General features: G+C 44.7%; 1 protein-coding gene across 1 annotated transcript in view; it reads left to right on the forward strand.

The window, feature by feature from the left end:
* LOC137421090 (zinc metalloproteinase-disintegrin-like jararhagin) overlaps nt 1-22,400 on the forward strand; it is a 299,776-nt gene that overhangs the window by 256,356 nt on the left and 21,020 nt on the right. Inside the window, exons 13-17 of the mRNA XM_068106802.2 lie at nt 1,683-1,772; nt 3,328-3,523; nt 5,962-6,067; nt 6,362-6,533; nt 12,466-12,543. Of these exons, the coding sequence (XP_067962903.2) occupies nt 1,683-1,772; nt 3,328-3,523; nt 5,962-6,067; nt 6,362-6,533; nt 12,466-12,543 (642 nt within the window). The remainder of the gene's footprint in view (nt 1-1,682; nt 1,773-3,327; nt 3,524-5,961; nt 6,068-6,361; nt 6,534-12,465; nt 12,544-22,400) is intronic.

Consider the following 22,400-nt stretch of genomic DNA (forward strand, 5'->3'; position numbering starts at 1 on the left):
TGCAAAATGACAACTTTAACTAATCAGGAAAACATGAATATTCTGTTTTTATTTTGCACAGAGTATCTCATAATGTACAAATTTAATGTTAAAATTACAAAATTTCCCTGTCATGGGAGTTGTGTCATCCCCCTCCAAGATCCTTCCCCTCTCGATTGCTTCATTACCTCGCACCATGGGATCCTTTCCATCCTATCGCTTTTTCTTCTCTCAATGTTGGCAACGATGCATTACCCACAGAATATGGCACCATGGCATCTGGGCAATAAATGGGAAACTGATGTGGAAAGCAAACTAGAAGAACCTCTTTCATATGCTCTTTTGCACAAACGAAAGTCGTTATGTTGCCATCTATCATATAAAACACGTCAGTTGGTGTGTTTGTACAGATGTCTGTCCCCCTTCGAAAGGGTAGGTTTTAAAGGCCTGTCTTTTAACATGAATGTGTGTTCACTATGGACTATTATTGAGGACAAAACAAACTGTAAAAACATTTTTCATAAAAGAGTAATTATGTTTCTTCAATTGGAATTGTCGACGGTGGCTTGCAAAACCGAGCCCCGAGGGCTCGAAGCGTACAGAAGCGGTTTTTTAAAATAACATTAAATACAAGGTGCAGGGAGGTGAAATTCGCTGCATGTGATGCGCAATGCGTGCAGAGTAAAACTTGTGTGTCATTTACATCCATAGGAACGGAAAAGGAACCATCTTTAGAGGCCATTTTTCCCCACAGAGCAGGGTTGGCCTTTTTTCAGGCACCGTGGTCCCCTTTTTGAAGCAATGTTTTACCGGATGCCCCTCCTGCCACCAACCCTGTTAGTCGCCTCTTGCGACACACAGGGAATTACAAAGCGAACTGGTACTCAATTTGCCAACCTCAGAAGGATGACGGGCTGAGTGCGTTAATGACGGGCTGACGGGCTGAGTGAGTGCGCCCCCTGGCGTTAATTCAGCGATCGACCGGGATTTGAACCCAGGATCCTAGGATCCCAAGCCAGCACCCTAACCGCTAAGCCAACACCAGGCTCCATCGGATGTACTAATAAATAAAGATAATTAATATAAGCACACCTGACACTAGGCCGAGGCTTCAGACTTTGGCACACTCACGAGGCTGCATCGCATCGTTGAATAAACTGTTCTAACCCATCATATTTGACGTGCTTTTTACTAGTTTAGTCATATCGCTCATGTAGCTTGCCTTCCGTCCTTTTCCATTCACAAATGGCTGCTAGTCCCACTCCAATTTCCAAAACATTAAGTAAAGCACAAATCTAGGTATGGATACGATGCAGAAAGCATGAGGCAAGCTAAATGGCCGACCTCGTATTATTTGGAGCAAAAGGCACAGCCAGGGGCTGTAGTTAAGTCTGATTGATATTCAGTTGAAATCGATCTGACACAACACATGAAAATAAATATGCAAATGCTTTATCTTATCGATTCTTCCTTAAACAGAGTAGCGTAGTTCGTGACACTTGTCTTCTCAGGAATTTATCTTTTCAAGTTTTATGTGAGTGTGTGTGCATGTTACTTTACTACACAGCATTCTTTCTGGGGATAGTTTGTTGTTCACTTTTCAGTTTGCAATGAAAAATTAATTTGGTGATGTGAAAACAAGTTTGATGCAAGACTAACTTCATTATTGCTACTGCACCCGGCGCCTTGTATGGCTTATGTAGGAGTGCAGTAACCTATGCTGTGATGCCACGACGTGCCGGCTGAAGCCTAAAGCTCAGTGCGCGCAGGGAGCCTGCTGTCACCAATGTAAGGTAGGTCTTGTTGCCCTTCATGCCTGTGCTATTAACCTTTATACAACCAGACACAAGAATCATAAATATCCAGTTAAATTAATGCTTGCCTGTCGGGTCGGGAGTATCATTGACCTTCATCTTACAAGGGGGTGTTCAATATGTTCTGTGCATGAAATACAATACTGCCAAGACCAGCAACAGCGCATGCATCCAGCAGACACGATCACAACCAGCCAAAGCACTCTGACACCAGTGCTGTGTCCCTGCTTTTTATTAGTTATCACAGGGTAGGCCAGGACCCATGCAGCGCATGTAGTTTGGGTAATGCAGACATCAAGCGAGACTTGCTGACTCGTGATGATTGGCAGGGAGCGCCGGGGACTTTCCACACCGAGGGAGGGACGAGAGGGGTGGAAGAGGGGCTTTAGACAGGAACACTCAGGCAGAGATGACGAGAGCTTTTTTAACACTACCTCTTTAATTACAGCCATTACAATACTCTTATTCTAACATTCACTCGGAAATAACTTCTAATCTGTCCTCATTTATCCACGAGACCAGATCCATAACAGTAGTCATTTTACGTCTCATCCTTTGTTTTCTTTTCGCATTTCTTGGACTGTGAGTATCTCATTCATAGAACTTTTGGCTGCAGCTCAATGTGAGTATCTCAGTCACCCATGTACCATATAGTCCGGCAGCTAAGCTAAATATAGCATAACAATTGTGCATTTTGTGAGGAAAGCACCAAATTTGGCACACTAGTAGACTATCATATTATGAAAAGATCTGGATATTGGGACATCTCAGATTCAGAGATTTGATTTTTGCAAGATTTGCAGATTTTGCAGATTTGCAAGCTGAGATTGCAACGCCAGGGACGGCCGACTCCTTCCTACGAGCTGCCCACGTCACCCGCACAAGAAGAGCTCGTCAAATCACTGCAGCGGCACTGCACATCCTGCAACACCGTGCGTATGAACGCCACTGTATGACATGTGCTGATGATGCAGAAGACCTGCCTGAGTTCGAAGACCGGTGTCACCAGAGAGGAGAAGACATTCCCAACTTTCAGTACTGGGCAACTGTGCTGGAACTAGAGATGTTGGTACTGGTCTACGTGCGTTCTCTGCGGCAGGCTTCATTCACGACGTACCTTGATGCCCTGACGGAACTGGTCCCATGGTTCCATGCCTTAGGCCACACACACTATGCCAGGTGGGTCCCTGTTCACCTGAGGGACATGGTTGCACTCCCAATGAAGCACCCAGATGTAGCCAGAGAATTCAGGGCTGGCAACTTCACTGTACAGAAGACGAAGAAGGTGTTCTCTTCGATCCCAATCGAATCGAAATCTTGCAAAAATCAAATCTCTGAATCTGAGATGGCCCAATATCCAGATCTTTTCATAATATGATAGTCTACTAGTGTGCCAAATTTGGTGCTTTCCTCACAAAATGCACAATTGTTATGCTAAGTTGCCCCACTAATAGGATTCTCACTTCTTTCAAGCCCATTCTCCCTGGTGAATGCCTCTCTGTGAGGCCTGCTTTGTGTGATAATGCCTGTGTAGGTTCGTCGAGCAGGCATACAGTGTCGAGCAGCTTTTCATGATTGCGACCTTCCCGAGGATTGCGATGGCCGTTTACCCACGTGCCCTGAAGATCTGCATGTCATTGATGGGCAGCCCTGTCATGATGGCCAAGCTTTCTGTTTCCATGGTACCTGTCCTGACCTTCATTACCACTGTGTCAGCCTTTGGGGACAAGGTATGCCAGACTATTAGCTTTTTAGAAACCTACCTTTTTGGTCTAATTTTTATTTCCTCCTCGGTCACATTGTGTCTGCTTTGTTACCAAATTATTTTTTTAAGCTAAATTGAGTTTCAAATAATCAAAACTAATAAAATGTAATGTATTTTCAAAAAATAATATTTATTTCAGTTTATTAAACTTTTTTTCAGCAGCAAAATACATCAAGGGGATTATATAATCTCCTACCTTCGCTAATCCACAAAAATATCTACAAAACTTTGAGAATGTGCAATTATGTTGTTTCATTCATATTCCTTTGTTTGAATATGCACACCAACGTAAAGTCGACGAATTTCCTTTCAAAATGCAACATTTACTCCGTTTACTTAACTTGCACTTAATATCCACACCCAATTGAATAATTTGACAAGATATTTGACCATGATATCAGACCACAGGCAGCACAGCATTTCAGCAGTCACAATGAATTAACCTGTCGGAATTTGTAAACGTCACAATGCGTTACAACATAAAACCCTACAAATTGCTACTTTGGTGTGACCATTGCACATTTTGCATCGTGGGCCACAATAATGTATTGTGGAGATATCTTCGTTGCCTGATGTGTAATTATTTTTATATTATATTTTCATCATTATATAAGATGAAATTGGATGAAATTGGATGGATGAAATTGGATGGATGAAACACACTGGATGAAATTGAGTACCAGTTCACTGGTAATTCCCTGTTTGTCGTTAAAGGCGGCAAAAAGGGTTGGCGTCAGGAAGGGCATCCGGCCGTAAAACATTGCTTCAAAAAGGGGACCGAAAAACAACAACAACCACGGTTCCCGAAAAAGGCCAACCCCCGCTTGCGGGGAAAAATGGCCTCTAAAGGTGGTTTTATATAAGGTCATTTTGTGTAACATGTGTTGTTGATACCGAGTTGTATTGTGCATCACCCAGTTCACAGCAAGTGCACAAAATGGTAATCTTTTACAAATAAGACCTTCCACAGTTCTCCAGCCTTGTCATTGTGAGTTGCCTGTTGAAACGTGCGGCAATTTTGGTTCAATACCACTAGTGAAATGTGGGTTCATTCACATAGGCCTATGGACAGGATAATCCCCAAAGCAGTACAGAGGGGATAATTCTCTTGGAATTGGCATATTTTAGAAAGACTTGTAATAACCCATCCCACCGGGAACAGTGCTATATATGAATATATATAAACTAGCCGAAACCCGTGGAACATCCACGGAAGGGAGGATGTGGTGTATGGATAGAGTGTACCATTATGGATGGCATAGGGGATTTGCTTGTCCGAGTAAGAGTTAGGAAGAAAGATGAGAATGAAGAGTGCGTATATGAACAACGATCGCCGACACCGGCACAAATGCATGCTCTGGATTGTCCACTCGGTGGACGGCTTGCTTTCGCCTTCGCCTGTCCAATCAGCGGACGGCTTGCTTCGCCTTCGCCCAGCAGACGCCAATACGATGGCGTCGTAAGATGGTGTCGTATCGGCAGTTAATCGGATGCTTTTGGGCCCCAACGTCGGCTAATTCAGATTTTTGGAGTATGTCTGTACGTGATAAACAAAGAGTTTTGTTTATCAGATCGTAGATCTGTTCGTAGATCGTAAATCCATTAGTGGCCGTGGGCATCGGGTCACTGGGTGCGGCGTAAAAGGGATAACAAAGTCGAGTCCTTACGCTATTATTTTATAGATGATCGTTTTAAGGCCATTTTCCCCGCTAGAGCGGGGGTTAGCCTTGCGGGCCCCATGACAATCATGGTTCCCTGTTTGAGGTAATGTTTTTATGGCCGGATGCCCTTCCTGACGCCAACCCTTGGTCACGCTCTTGCAATGCACAGGGATACGGTGTACCTATTCTAAACCGGGGTACACACCGTGATCATTCATCCCAGCAAGCTGGTACTCAATTTGCCGACCTCGGAAGGATGACAGGCTGAGTCAACCCCCCTGGCGTTAATTCAGCGATCGACCGGGATTCGAACCAAGGAATCGTAGGATCCCAAGCCAGCACCCTAACCGCTAACCAGACACCAGTGCTATACCATACATATTTACATGGAGAGAATTGGAATGCTCCCCTCACCCCCACCCTGATCCCCTGGCACTATAAAGTTTTTATTACCACCTAAAACTTCCCTGTGCATATGACAGTAAAATTACCAGTTTTCAACTCATTCCGTCCAATAGTTCAGGAATGCATAGCCATAGGTGTCAATCAAACACACCAACAAACACAGGTTAGAAAATCATAGCTCTGCTTTTTATAATTATATGGCTAAAGAACAGCCAGCTTCACTGGCATTTGGATGCTTATTATTATATTACAAAGGTCATTCCTCAGAAAAATGAGTCTTGATGATCTATATTTATTGCTGCATATTGCATATGATCTTTCTTGTGAATGAACACAGGGGCGACTCGTGCTCCATCTATGTGCTACGAATACGGCAACCTGCGTGGAGACAAATACGGAAATTGTGGCACCGTGGCAGGGGAATACGTGCCATGCACCAAAGAGTGAGGGTCTCTTGCAAATCAAGGGGGGGGGGGGGGGTGGGGGGATAACATGGGGGTAGTATTTTCTTCTGGTGAAATAAGGGATTGAGATTAATAATGGGACAGCTAAACTTGGTATGCCTCCACTAAAGCTAAATTAGATTATGTGAAAGACACAGCAATAAAGTTGGTTTATTTGTGTGGATTAATCGGAGCTAAACCAGGATAAAAATACATTAAATTAATAATTATAACCAGGAGTACATGTTTGCCAGTTGATTTTTTTTTTTTTTTTGCATGATTGATTCTTTACAGGGATGTTCTTTGTGGCCAGGCTCATTGCGTTGGTGGCAGCCAGCACCCAATAACTGGCCAGACCTTCACACTCACGTTTGGTGATGTGACCTGCAAAGCGGCTGGTAGTAGACATGATGAGCATACAGACCTGGGCTTGACTCTGCCAGGCACAAAATGTGCAGAGGGGAAGGTTGGTGAAAAGAGTTGAGGGGTTTGGCATAGACCCGCAATAACAATAAAGAACTGAGTGTTTTCATCGGCTTGCGGACTTCCTCTCTGGTCGTAGTCAACGTGTGGCCCTGAATGGTTTTCTCTCATCTCCCCTTCCTGTTCAGGCTAGAGTTCCCCAAGGCAGTGTTCTGGACCCTGTGCTTTTTCTGGTCTTCATCAATGATCTCTCCGACTCTCTGGAAAATCCTCTCTTTCTCTTTGCTGATGACTCCACTCTCTGCCGCTCCATTCCTCATCCCTCATATCGGCAGTCTGCAGCCTCCTCACTCTCTGCAGACTTGGACAAAATCACAGACTGGTCAAACAAGTGGAACATGCCTTTCAATCCTGACAAATTTCACACTCTTACTATGTCTCTCCAAAAAGACCGACTGAAGAACCCTCCCATCTACTTTCTCAACAATCCTCTCCAAGAAGTTCTGTCACTCAAGCTTTTGGGTCTTGCTATCTGCCATGATCTCTCCTGGGAAAACCACATTTCAAATCTGGCCTCCAAAGCCAGTCGCCCAGTAGGCATTCTCCGTCGTGCGAAGTCCTTCCTTGGCACACCTGAGCTCCTCACCACATACAAGGCTTTCATCCGCAGCTCAATGGAATACTGTTCTCCCCTCTGGGCTGGTGCTCCTGCCTCACACCTAGCTCGGCGTCACGCTGTTGAAACCAAAGCTTTCAGAATCATTGGAATCTCCTGCGATGAAGCTAACTCCGAGGGCCTTTCACTCACTCACCGCAGGCAGGTTGGTGGTCTTTCTGTCTTCTACCGACTCCTCTCCGGCCTTGCTCCCCCAGCTCTCTCTGTGCTCTGTCCCCCAAATATTCCTACAGGTCGCACAAGATCTGCCAGCAACCCTATTATGGTTAAACTGCCAAAATCAAGACTCTCTATTCACCTTCACTCTATCATTCCTCTTTTCCCCCGCCTCTGGAACAAACTCCCTCACTCTTCAATCCCACTCCTCCCTCCAGGTCTTTAAAACAGCTGTTCACCACCATCTCTTATCTTCCCCCATCCAAAACCTTGATCTTTTCTACCCCAGATCCACTTTTTTGAAATACCGACTTCTTTCCTGGAAGTCCTAGCAGTGTCCATGTGTTTTTACCTCTCCCACTCCCCCCCCTCCACCCCCTTCCCATGCCTCCTCCCCCCCAAGCTCTCTTCCTCCCACAGATCTCCTGATGTCCCTGCCCTCAAATGTTGAACTTGTGTGCTTCCCTCTCTCTCCCCATCTTGTCCGCTCCCTTTATCATATGTTTGATGTGTCAGTTTGTCTTTTTGTGATCAATATTAGCTCTTACACGAGCCTCGATCTTGTATACAAAAAAAACAAAAGAAAAAAAACGACATTGGAATTTCATCGGAATTTTCAAGTCAATCAGACGAAAAATGACGATTTTAAAAATTTGACCTCAAGATGACCTTTGACCTCAAAATCAAACTTCTCAGTTGTGACTACCTCTGCAAATTTGTAAAGTTTCATGACGATCGGTTTAGAATTATGACCTGCTGGCGATTGATAGACAGACAAACAGATAGAATAACAAAGTCGACCGACCCATATTCTTGAAAAATCTTCGATTTTGCAAATAACAAACAGACAAGGTGTCAGGCAATAGCGAGATAACTTTTGACCTTTGAACATGGTCATTTTGACGATATTTTTCCCATGGTGGCTCAGGTTCAGGGATGATAGTCAGGAATAGTCAATCAGTGGGCGGGGCTTAGCATTGTCTCTTTCACTCCGCTGTGGGGAAAAAGGTCAGACGTCACTGGCACCTTCACCTTTGGCATACAGTCACGTGAAAAAGTAAGTACACCACATGTAAAGTTTTGACTTTTTCAACATATTTCAACATACAGCTATTTGATCTTCATTTCAACAATATTGATAGATAAAGGTGATATAATATAACAAATATCATGAAACATTTACATTTTGTAGTCCATTGTATAATTTAAATAAACATAAATGCAAATTTCACATATGGAAAAAGTAAGTACACCCATGGCTCCAATCGGTGATATTGCCTCCTTTGGCAGAAACAACCTCAAGTGGGCGTTTCTTATAACTGTCTACCAGTCTCTGACATCGACTGGGAGAAATTTTTGCCCACTCCTCCATGCAGAATTCTTTCAGCTGTGCGATGTTTGAGGGTTTCTTTCATGCACAGCTCGTTTCCAATCCCCCCACAACATCTCGATGGGATTTAGATCCGGGCTTTGACATAGCCATTCCAGAACCCTCCATTTCTTTCTTTTCAGCCATTCCTTGGTGGATTTACTGGTATGTTTAGGGTCATTGTCATGTTGCAAGGTCCACCTTCGGTTGAGCTTCAACTTACCGACAGATGGCCTCACATTATCCTCAAGCACCCTTTGGTACAATGAATAATTCATAGTGGATTCTATGAGGGTGAGCTGCCCAGGCCCTGATGCAGCAAAGCTGCCCCAAACCATAATATTTCCACCACCATGCTTTACAGTTGGTATCAGTTTCTTTTGGTCAAATGCTGTCTTTGGTTTTCGCCAAACATGTCTTCTGGTACTGTGGCCAAATAGCTCTACCTTTGACTCATCTGTCCAGAGCACATTGTTCCAGAAGTGCTGGTCTTTGCCGAGGAGTTCATTGGCAAACTTTAGTCTCGCTCTGATGTTCTTTCTGGACAGCAAAGCTTTCCTCCTGGCACACCTCCCATGTAGATCAAATTTGTGCAGCCTCTTTCTTATGGTAGACTCGTGCACTTTGACATCAACAGTGGCAAGAGCTACCTGTTGGTCCCGTGATGACATTCTGGGGTTCTTTGAGACTTCTATCAGCATCTTGCAGTCTGCTCTTGGGCTGAACTTGCTGGGGTGGCCTGGCCTGAACAAGTTGGCAGTTGTTTGGAATCTTCTCCACTTGTAGATGATCTTCTGGACAGTCGAATGATTGATTTCAAATTGTTTGGAGATCTTTTAAAATCCCTTCCCAGACTCGTAGGCATCTATCACCTTCTTTCTGAAGGCCTCAGAGAGCTCTTTTGATCTAGGCATGGTGACGCTGCACACTTCAACACCAAAGAGCAAACCAAACGAAATGTCTGAGGTTTAAATAAGACAGGTTCCTCCAAGATCCTCTCTAACGATGTTCTAATCATTTGCACCTGAGCTGGTGCACCTGATTCTAATTTTAGGTATTTGAAGTCGTGATAAATGTCGGGGTGTACTTAGTTTTTCCACATGCGAAATTTGCATTTATGTTTATTTAAATTATACAATGGTCTACAAAATGTAAATGTTTGATGATATTTGTTATATTATATCACCTTTATCTATCAATATTGTTGAAATGAAGATCAAATAGCTGTATGTTGAAATATGTTGAAAAAGGCAAAACTTTACATGGGGTGTGTGTGCTCTCTTTTTCACGTGACTGTATATCGTCAAATAACATTGACAGCCTCACTTTTTCCTTGGAAATCCTCTGGTAAAGTTTGATGAAGATAGCTGAAATCGTTCGCGAGTTATCGTACTCACAAACAAACAAACGAACGAGACATACCGACATATGATGAAAATTTTCAATTTTCATCATAACATACAAACGGGTGAAAACATAACCTTCATCCACTTTCGGTGGCGGAGGTAATGAAGGAAAGAAAAATGAGGAAATTGGACAACTCGACTTGTACTTCACATCAACTTGTAGGCTGAAAAATATGGGTAGTTTTTTGCTTGAACCGTTACATAAGAACAGTCAAAGGAGCTTCCAATAGTTGAGAGAATCTATCTCTTTCATCGGTCCTTCTTGGAGAGGAAACTTTCTCCATCCTGTAAAGTGCAAACATCACTTCCTTCCATATAATGTTTTCAAAACTGACTCTCTCAACAGGAGACCTATTAGCCTTCGCCCCATAATAAGCAAAGTAATGGAGTCTGTCATTGAAGCCGACTTTACGCACTATTTCCTCATCAACTAGCTAATCTATGGCCACCAGTTGCACTTCTGAACTGGCCATTCAACTGCCCTCTGACACATTACTGGATGGATACCCTGAATCAAAAACAAGAGGTTAGAGCCATCTCTCTGGACTTTAATACTGTCAGGAAGCCAGCCTCAATTTGTAAGTTGTCTTATTTTAGTATTTGGATCCCCCTTCTCAAGTGATTGTCCGAATTATTGTGCGAACAGAAAGTGAATGGCCGTTGATGGTGTCCTTTTCTATGACCTCTCCCGTTGGACGAGGGTTCCACAAGGTAGCATAACTGGACCTACATTGTTATGATGTGTATAAAATATTTGTCTGATTCTTTTGAAAACAAATTTTGACAATAACTCCACTCCATGTAGAATGATGTATCACCCTTTAAAAGGCTGGCCTCTGTCGAATCCCTTTTGTCAGAGCTGAACAGGTTAAATAACTCGTCAGAAACTTGGAGCATGATGTTCAAAACTAGCAAGTCACATGCTCTCACAGTGTCTCCCCTTAAGGATCGGAAATCACATGATCCAATATGCTTCTCTGGACAGATAATGGAAGAGATGTAGTCCTTGGAACTATTTGGCCTCATTCTCTGCGATAATCTTTCAAGGGAGGATCATATCACCAAGCTAGCATCAAAAGCTAGTTGCTGCCTGTGTATTCATTCTCCTTAGAGCTAAGGCATTCATCAGCTGCACCTAGCTAATCACGCCTGGCAGCAAGTTGGTGGGCTCTCTATTTTATAGAAGCTTACATCCGGTCTCACTTGTGGTGCTCTCTCACCTCTGCTCTCCCAAAGCCACCCTAGGTTACATACGTTGGTAAGGAAACCCTTACCTGCTTATCTGCATTCATTTGCCCCTCCCTTCCCCCCATATTCTGCCAATTATGGCATAATCTCCCTGCATCAGTTCTCTCGTCCTCCTCACCTCAGTCTTTCATAGGCATGTTGCATCACATACAATATCTCTTCTACATGTGATGATTATTTTCTTTTCTGTTCCTCTCCAAGCTATTGTTACTCATTATTGTTATCCCCCCCACCCCCTCACAAGGGGAGGGATTTTTTATTTACCCATGACCTGACCTTGCGTACTACCAACTTGTATGTAAAATTTGGTGGAGATCGGGTCAGCCCTGTTTTTTCTATGATTTTCAGATATACATACATTTATTCAGATGCACATATATACACACACATTAGGGTGGTCTAAAAATGCCAAAAAATCACTTTTTTATCTGGATTTTGATGCTCTATTGGATTATGTTAGAAATGGTCTAAATCATTCACCCAAAAAATATTTTGCATCTGAGTCATCTATATACTCATACACACTCAACATATAAATTTGTCATTTTGGTCAATTTTAATGACTTACAAAGACTTTAGAAATATTTTTTTCCTAAATAATGTCATTGATGGTACATACCCCTGTGAAGTCCTCATGGTCGAAACATGAGTCAGACATGTATGAACATGTTTCAAACATGTTTCAAGCATTGTCAAACATGTTTCGACCATGATGATTTCACACTCACAGGCGCAAGCGCATGCAAAAAGTCATGAACCACAAAATGGCTCAGTACAATAGTGCATGTACTTTTAACACCTAGGTTGCTATTGGATTGTTCTCATTTAGCCAAATTTGGTGAAAAACGCCATATTTCAATTGAAGTGTGTATGAGTTTCTAGATGGAATTGAGCGAAAATATTTGGTGGGTGAATGTTTTAGACCATTTCTAACAATAATCCAGTAGAGCATCAAAATCGGAGAGATCGATGTTTTTTGGACCACCCTAATATACATACATAATATAGAGAATTGCCTTGTTTAATAGAGTAGGATTACGAGCTATCAGCATCCAAAATATAGCTGTCATGCTACAGTATGGACGTCTGTTGTAATGTCTGCATTCTGTGTGATTCACAGCTCTGCTACGACAAACGCTGTAAGAACGCATCATTTCTGCAGACTCGGGACTGTTCAACCAAGTGCCATGGGAATGGGGTAAGACTGGTGATCACATGTCAGTGAAAATCCAAGGTATGCCATACCCATACCAATAGCTATGATGCAAAAAATATAAAAAATGCAGAACATTTGTTTCATGACCTCACATACCATCAATTTATTCTTCGGTTGAAAATCTGTCAACGAAGTAATGCGTAAAAATGTCGAGTGTATTCTCCAGTTGAGTCTCATCATCTTAATGATAATACTCTTGCTCGTCTATGTGTGTGTGTCTGTCTGTTCCATCCATTGGTTTGGTCAGTCTGCCTGACTCCACCCACAATTTCTATTCTACGACCACCATGTTGGTGATTATTGCTATGCAAAGCCAACGACATCTCAGAGCTGTCATATTCACAATCGGGCACTCCCTATAAGTTTTCTCTTCATTGTAAAACTACCAAAATGACATTTAAAAGGATTTTGAGCTGATATGTTTCACGGGCCAAGTGAAGATCGGCCCCAGCAATCGAGGCAGCGGTCTGTTAATTTATACACCACCCAAATAACTATGTGGCATTCACTCAAGCAGAACTCAAACCCATGACAACATAAATTTGTCCTCGGTCATTATATACATTTCACGGTGTGCATGTATATTCATCAGGAAGAAGATAATTGGTTTCGGTTCATTTATTGGCACATATGTTTTCTCCATATCTCATGGGATTGTGAATTTGAAGTGATACGTGTTGAGGTGACTAAGATAATAATGGACAAAGACAGGCAGTCTGATTGGTTTGACTCTGACCGAGGAGTCACAAAGCAGTCCCCCAGTGGACCCACATCCAGATATGTATAAAGGCATGCAACAGCCGCATTCTAGTATTTCCTTGGTATCACTTCAATCACAACAGGCCTGCTCATGGTCACATATCTTTCCGCATATCTTGTGTACACATCGTAACCTACAACTTCCAAATGAAAAACAAATTCTACAAATTTCAGAAAATTAATTTAAAATACAAAACTAGAATATCTTGGGTGGATAAGTTAAGTGTCCACTCCCCGAGTTAATACTTGGTGGAAGCACCTTTGACAGCAATTACAGCTGTGAGTCTGTTGGGATAGGTTTCTACCAACTTTGCACACCTTGATTGGGCAATATTTGGCCATTGTTCTGCACAAAACTGTTCAAGCTCAGTCAAGTTGTGTGGGGAGCGTTGATGGACAGCAATCTTCAAGTTATGCCACAGATTTTCGATTGGATTTAGGTCGGGGCTCTGACTGGGGTACGATATGAATGAATGATCGTTTTAAGGCCATTTTCCCCGCTAGAGCAGGGGTTAGCCTTGCGGGCCCCATGACAATCATGGTTCCCTGTTTGAGGCAATGTTTTTATGGCCGGATGCCCTTCCTGGCGCCAACCCTTAATCGCCTCTTACGATGCGCGGGGATACGGTGTACATATTCTAAACCGGGGTACACACCGGGATCATTCATCCCAGCAAGCTGGTACTCAATTTGCCGACATCGGAAGGATGACAGGCTGAGTCAACCCCCCTGGCGTTAATTTAGCGATCGACCGGGATTCGAACCCAGGATCCTAGGATCCCAAGCCGGCACCCTAACCGCGAAGCCAACACCAGGCTGGGCTACTTAAGGACATTTATCTTCTTGTTCCTTAGCCACTCCAGTGTAGTGTTGGCTGTGTGCTTTGGGTCGTTTTCATGCTGAAAGGTGAAGTTCAGTCCCAATTTGAGCTTTCTTGCAGAGGGCAGCAGGTTTTTCTTTATATATATATATATATATATATATATATATATATATATATATATATATATAATGGTATCTGTAATCTGGTTCTCCAACCTAATGAGCGGACAACATGACGTCATCGCCATGCACGTCCGCCTTGCCTGCATGTCCGCCTGAATACAAGGCGGACGTGCATGGCGATGACGTCATGTTGTCCGCTCATTAGGTTGGAGAACCAGATTACAGATACCATTATTAGTAACTCCCAACCGCAACCAGGTCGACTCCATATGATGAGTGGATACCAGAGATAACGTTACCGCGTGGCAGGCGGGGCTTATCGCTCCCAGCAAGGTGCAGCAGCAGCTGTATGGGACACCTTGCTGGCGGTTCTCCACTGATGATATGAAGGTCGCATAGTGACTGATATAAAAACCGAAAGGGTCACAGAGTTACAAGTGTATGGAAAGCCTCACTGCGTTGCCCTGATGAAGCCCCAACAAGGGCGAAACCAGGTCGGTAACTGTGAGTTTTGCATGCACTTGTGACAGTATCTGTATTTATAATCCGTAATGACGCACTGCTAGATGGTTCCTCTGGAACTTTGCAGGCAAGGCGGACGTGCATGGCGATGACGTCATGTTGTCCGCTCATTAGGTTGGAGAACCAGATTACAGATACCATTATTAGTAACTCCCAACCGCAACCAGGTCGACTCCATATGATGAGTGGATACCAGAGATAACGTTACCGCGTGGCAGGCGGGGCTTATCGCTCCCAGCAAGGTGCAGCAGCAGCTGTATGGGACACCTGGCTGGCGGTTCTCCACTGATGATATGAAGGTCGCATAGTGACTGATATATATATATATATATTGTTGCGGATCTCGCCGCCGGCCTTCTCCCCTTACCAAGGGGGGATTAGTCCCGTTGTCTTTGACTGGCCGACGGGACCCGGGACCTATGATGTCCTTCCCGGACAGCGCGAAATAGGGTCGTAGGGCTAGAATCACTATTACCTAATTACTCGCGCTGCCTTGAAACGAGGAAATAAGCCCTGCACGAATCACGCGTGCTGAGACGCTGAGCGGTGCGTACACGCGATCCATGGCATTTATATGGTGACCCCGGTTCTAGCGATCTCGTTCGTACCATGCTTAGCCAATGGAGAAATCACAAAGGCGATCGAATTGGGAAGAAAGGAATAACAAGATTTATTTACACTACACAGGGATTCCAGAAAAGAGAGGACACAGTGCATCCTTAAAAACAGTCTTAACTTAATCCCCAGGACAAACGGGCCCGTCTCACACACAGACACACTCACACAGGGCTTGCAGCTGCAGGATGATGTTCACCACGTCCAGGGATGGCTCTCGTGCAGCTCCCTCCGGCCTCCGGCTCGTCCCGTGCAGATGGTAAGTAGAGGGGCAGGAGCTCTCCGCGTGTCGTTTGGCGCACAAGAGTTAATACGGGGCGAACGGTAGGGTCTGGGCTCTGGCGGTTGGTGGTTATCACTGGCGGCTATTGCTGCATTTACTCGCGTGGCTGAGGAGGCGATATTCGCCACCGGCGCGTCTGGCTGCCTTTCCTCTGGCGCGTACGTTATACTCGATATAGTGCAATGCCTCCAACGCGAGCGATGCGAATCAAGTTCTTCAAAGTCCTCTCGCGTGCGCTCTCCCCTTGCGAGTCCTCTCGTGCAAATCAGTCCTGCCGTCCTCTGCGAGTCAGTCCTGGCAAGTCTTCTCATAAGTCCTCTTTAAGGGCTTTGTGCAAAGACTTTTATAGGCACGCCCCGCGAACCTTGTCGCACTTACCAGATGCGCCTTACCATGCCCTGTCACGCCATGCCGTTCGATTCCTGGTTGGCTGGTGGCCCTTACCGTCATCGCCTCTGACGCGCTGCCTTGACGCCGCCCCACCCCGACCCCGTGCTCCTCCCTGTTAGGCCTACTTCGTGTTACTCGACTCATGAGTGAGCAAAGGGCAGCAAACGCTGCCGGCAGCCAAAGCGTAATAAATGCTGTGGGTAGCCAAAGCGTAACAAACTGAGGGGGTCAGCCAAATGGTGCGCGGGATCAATTATGCCCATAGAGGTGGAACTTGGAGGGTGGACGCAAAATGAAGGGGACCTAAACTCATGTCTTTCCACAACGCAGATATTACTCGGGGAAATGGCCTAGACTCACACATACTTTGACATAACTAATACTACAAGGTGGCCTACGTGTTGCTTGTGGACTAACTATGGGGGGCAACCCTTTAACCTTTAATGACCAATATGTGTCAATCTCAAAACCGAAGCAATATATATATTGTTGCGGTTTTGTGGTTTTATAATAAAGGTTAATTTCCCCTCCTAGTTAGTTACACTACAACACGTAGCCTCGTTTCAAGCTCAGTTATTTCTTAGTAAATGTAAGTGTAGTCCTTTCCTGTGTTAGTTTTGCGTTGAGTAGGATAATGAGAATTAGGTGCCCTTACGATGCTTCGATGCTTTTGGTGTTGGCACCAAATACCACGAGGCAGGCCTGAACAAGTCGACTGAGGCCGAAGGAAGGCGGAGGAGGAGCCAACGGTAAGCGCGAGCCGCCGAACATGGCTCGAGGGGAGTGACTTACCACTGCGGCAAAAGGCGGGGTTTGGAACATTCGAGTCGGGCTTGGGCGGGGCGTGATAACCCTGTGCCCAGAGCCCCCACCTCAGTTCTCGGTTATGAGATGAGCGCAGGGCAAGTCAGACCAGTTACGAGATCAGAGTTGTGAGAATACGGCAGTTCAGTTGAGTTGAACATAACCCCGTTGCACATGAACTTGCCCTGCTCCCCGTGCTCTGCGCAGTATTAATCGCGCTGTAAAAGACGACCCGTGCCGGGCCACAGACGCGCGTATTTCTTTCTGCCTGCCTTTGCCGATATACGCGCCGCGAGGTTTTTCCCGCCTGCCTGCCTTCGCCGGGACACGTGCTGTGACAGCCAGAGGGCCACGACCGGGTGAGCTGTTCGTGGAGCAACCGAAGCAGGCACGTTCGGCGCGCGAACATTCTTCTTCCATTTCCCCATGTGAGTGATCGGGCCCGTGTCTGGGGAAATAAGTAAGACTGATTAAGTTCGGCCATGTCCCTTTTCTTCTACCAAATCCCTGTCAATAGTGTAAATAAATCTGTTATTCCTTCTGATTCGACCGTTTTGTCCCTTCCATCATTGGTCTTGCATGGCATGAATTAGATCGCTCTGATTGGGTTCTATAGGAAGATAACAGCACGAGTTACATGGTACGCCATCCGCTCGGGCGTACGCAATTACGCGTGTTCCGTGCGAGACTCGATCCCCGCTTCCGCTGCGGCGTGAGTATTCAAGGTACGTGTGAAATTGTCCCGAAACCCTTTTCCATGTCTGCCCGGAAGTGGCGACTCGGTCTCGCGGTTTTGAAGACCCAGAGGGAAAAAGGGGCTTAATCTCCCCTTTGTAAGGGAACGGGCTTCAAAACACTGCAACAATATATATATATATATATATATATATATATATATATATATATATATATATGTATATACATATATATATGTATATACATATATATATATATATACATATATATATATATATATATATATATATATATATATATATATATATATATAAAAACACAGTTTGTGTGTGTGTGTGTGTGTGTGTGTGTAATGTTACCGATAGACTCCTAAACAGAGAGGCTCACGTGCTTTATATTTGGCATAGACATGGCCATTGAGCCTGGGAAGAACATGGCCGACATAAAAAAAATTATTTCATAACATTTTTTTTACCATATTTTTACCTCAGTGCATTTCAGCGAGGAATATTATGCACGGAATCTGGGGCGGTGGCAGAGCAGTGCGCTGATTCGCTCAGAGCGATCACGTGATGTTCCTTGCCGCCATAAACTCAGTTACGCGTTCGCACGTATTTCAGAGCGAAAAGCGATTGCGTTTTTTCACATTTCAGCGAGGAACATTGCCATTCACACCACATAAGTTTTTTTTTCTTTCATCTTTATGAGATCCATATTTTTTATTCATATTTACCTCAGCGCATTTCAGCGAGGAATATTATACACGGAATCTGAGCAGGTGGCAGAGCAGCGCGCTGATTCGCTCAGAGCGATCACGTGATGTTCCTTGCTGCCATAAACTCACAGTTACGCGTTCGCACGTAATTCACACGTTCAAAACAAACGAGATCCGCGAAGCGAGTTGGTCGAGTCGTGCTAACCAAGATGGCGACATGGCGGCTTCACTTTTCACGGAGTATGAGCATTCTATATATTTTCAATTCAGTGCGCCCGACTCGCTCACGTACTTGATTTGTGGCATAGACATGGCCATTGGGTCTTCATGGTGTAATTTGTGCGAGGCTTTTGTCCGAGTGAGCTTGAGTCGAGAGGGCGAATGTACGGGTTGGGAATGTACGGGTCTCCCTTCCCCCACCCGGCAACGCCGGTACTGGAGGGCGTCACAGGATCGGTGAGTCTCCAAAATCCGCTTCGTGCTGTTGGGAAGATGCAGGACGATGTCGCGATTGTTGTGCTGCTCTCCGACCATGAGAACTGCAACGTCATTATTGACTGGCCCTCCCTTTCCCTCCCCCTTCCCCCTCCCCCCTCCGTCCTCCCCTCCCCCTCCCTTCCCCCTCCACCCTACCCCCTCCCCTTCTCCCCTCCCCCTCCCTTTTCCCCCTCCCCCTCCCTTTCCCCCTCCCCCTCCCTTTTCCCCCTCCTCCTTCCCCTCCCCCTCCCTCTCCCCCTCCCCCTCCCCTCCCCTCCCCCTCCCACCTCCCCCTCCCCCTCCCCCTCCCCCTCCCCCTCCCCCCTACCCCTCCCCCTCCTCCCCCCCACACCCTCCCCCTCCCCCCTCCCACCCCTCTCCCCCTCCCATCCCTCCCCCTCCCCTCCCCCCATCTCCTCCCCCCTCCCCCTCCCCCTCCCCTTCCCCTCCCCCTCCCCCCTCTTCTCCCCTCCCCCCCCTCTTCTCCCCTCCCCCCCCCTCTCCTCCCCTCCCCCCCATACCCCTCCCCTCCCCTTCCCCCTCCCCGCCCCCGCCCGGCAATGCCGGGTACTTCTGCTAGTATATATATATATAAATTTCAACTGAAATCTTCAACTTCAATTGTTTATAAAATGTAATATCGCATATATTACGATTACATATGTGCAAAATAATTGTTTGTATTATGGTTGATGTAAACCAAGACAAAACAGCAACTCAGGTACAGTCATATATCTATATATCTACATATCTGTGCAGTGTCTGTGTTGTCACTGAACTACTCCCCTCAAACTATTGCTTCCGTGGTTGTGATGTGTTTTTAACAATTTGGCTGAGAGGTGTTTTGAATCACGTAGTGGTGAGGTGTTTTGAATTACGTGGTTGTGAGGTATTTCAAATTATGTGGTGGTGAGGTGTTTTTAATTATGTGGTGGTGAGGTGTTTTTAATTATGTGGTGGTGAGGTGTTTTTAATTATGTGGTGGTGAGGTGTTTTTATTTATGTGGTGGTGAGCTTTTTTAATTATGTGGTGGTGAGGTGTTTTTAATTTCGTGGTGGTGAGGTATTTTTAATTACGTGGTGGTGAGGTGTTTTTAATTACGTGGTGGTGAGGTGTTTTTAATTTCGTGGTGGTGAGGTGTTTTTAGAGAGCTTCGTAAGCGAACCTCTATGGCAATTGCATGTATATGTAAATCCATTCAAAATTTCACTGTCATTCCCCATTCCCTTGGGAACAAAATTTCATGTTGTCATTTCAAATGTCCCTTCCATGATCCGCCATCTTGTCCCTTCCGTGATCCGCCATCTTGTCCCTTCCATGATCTGCCATCTTGTCCCTTCCATGATCCGCCATCTTGTCCCTTCCATGATCCGCCATTATGCTCACGTGATCTTGCTTTGGTCTGGCGCGACCGATTAATTATTTTCACCTGGTGATTAAAATCAATAAATTACAACACAATACTGCACAGAACGGATTTTGAATTCGAAACCGCTCATCATTTACGCCAGCTACACTGACTTCTTTTTTCCGCCAGTTCCACCGACTTCATTTAAGCCAGGTACACCGATTTCAGTTTTCCGCCATCTACACAGACTTCAGTTTTCCGCCAGCTACACCTACTTCATTTATAATTCTAAGCCCAAGATCAAACAACCTCGCCGAGGCCTGCAGATGTTTGCGAGGGCTGCGTAGTCGATCGACTGACCATTGTCGACGAAGCTCTCACTCTACGCAATGCGTATTTTCATATTAATTACATGGTTGTGAGGTGTAATCGTCCCAAACTTCCAGTCTGAACCTACCCCTTCCGTATGTACAGTCATGGCCAAAAATATTGGCACACTTGCACTTTTTTCAAATAATGCATAATTTCATCCAGAAAATTGTTGAAATAAAAAAATCTTTTGATATCCACACATGTATTTCTTTGGTTTGCATTGGAACAAAACGAAAGAAGCTGAAAAAATTACTAAATCTTCGCTTATCCCGCACAAAAATCCGAAAATGGCCCCGTTTAATATTATTGGCACTTTTTAGAAGTTGTTAGAAACAATACAAGACGTTTTCATCATTTTGCCTTATGGTTCCAGATGTATGGGATGGTTCCAGACGTATGGGATGGTTCCAGACTTATAGGACACCCTGTGTGTATGTACAGTCACGTGAAAAAGTAAGTACACCCCATGTAAAGTTTTGACTTTTTCAACATATTTCAACATACAGCTATTTGATCTTCATTTCAACAATATTGATAGATAAAGGTGATATAATACAACAAATATCATGAAACATTTACATTTTGTAGTCCATTGTATAATTTAAATAAACATGAATGCAAATTTCGCATGTGGAAAAAGTAAGTACACCCTTGGCTCTCATAAGTGGTATTGCCCCCTTTGGCAGAAACAACCTCAAGTAGGCGTTTCTTTTTACTGTCTACCAGTCTCTGGCATTGACTGGGAGAAATTTTTGCCCACTCCTCCATGCAGAATTCTTTCAGCTGTGCGATGTTTGAGGGGTTTCTTGCATGCACAGCTCGTTTCAAATCCTCCCACAACATCTCGATGGGATTTCGATCCAGGCTTTGACTTGGCCATTCCAGAACCCACCATTTCTTTCTTTTCAGCCATTCCTTGGTGGATTTACTTTGTATGTTTCAGGTCATTGTCATGTTGCAAGGTCCACCATCGGTTGAGCTTCAACTTTCCGACAGATGGCCTCACATTATCCTCAAGCACCCTCTGGTACAACGAAGAATTCACAGTGGATTCTATGATCGTGAGCTGCCCAGGCCCTGATGCAGCAAAGCTGCCCCAAACCATAATATTTCCACCACCATGCTTTACAGTTGGTATCAGGTTCTTGTGGTCAAATGCTGTCTTTTGTTTTTGCCAAACATGTCTTCTGGTACTGTGGCCAAATAGCTCTACCTTTGACTCATCTGTCCAGAGCATATTGTTCCAGAAGTGCTGGTCTTTGCCCTGATTGGCATTGATTGGCATTGGTTCATTGGCAAACTTTAGTCTTGCCCTGATGTTCTTTCTGGACAGAAAAGGTTTCCTCCTGGTACACCTCCCATGTAAATCAAATTTGTGCAGCCTCTTTCTAATGGTAGACTTGTGCACTTTGACGTCAACAGTGGCAAGAGCTACCTGTAGGTCCCGTGATGACATTCTGGGGTTCTTAGAGACTTCTTTCAGCATCTTGCGGTCTGCTTTCGGGCTGAACTTGCTGGGGCGGCCTGGCCTGAACAAGTTGGCAGTTGTTTGGAATCTTCTGCACTTGTAGATGATCTTCCGGACAGTCGAATGATTGATTTCATATTGTTTGGAGATCTTTTTAAATGCATTCCTAGACTCGTAGGTAACTATAACCTTCTTTCTCAAGGCCTCATAGAGCTCTTTTGATCTCGGCATGGTGACGCTGCACACTTCAACAACAAAGAGCAAACCAAACTAAATGTCTGAGGTTTAAATAAGACAGGTTCCTCCAAGATCCTCTCTAACGATGTTCTAATCATTTGCACCTGAGCTGGTGCACCTGATTCTAATTTTAGGTATTTGAAGTAGTGATAAATGTAGGGGTGTACTTACTTTTTCCACATGTGAAATTTGCATTTATGTTTATTT

The sequence above is a fragment of the Myxine glutinosa genome, chromosome 2 (assembly GCF_964187855.1).
Source record: "Myxine glutinosa chromosome 2, kmMyxGlut1.1, whole genome shotgun sequence".
In the NCBI taxonomy this organism is placed as follows: Eukaryota; Metazoa; Chordata; class Myxini; order Myxiniformes; family Myxinidae; genus Myxine; species Myxine glutinosa.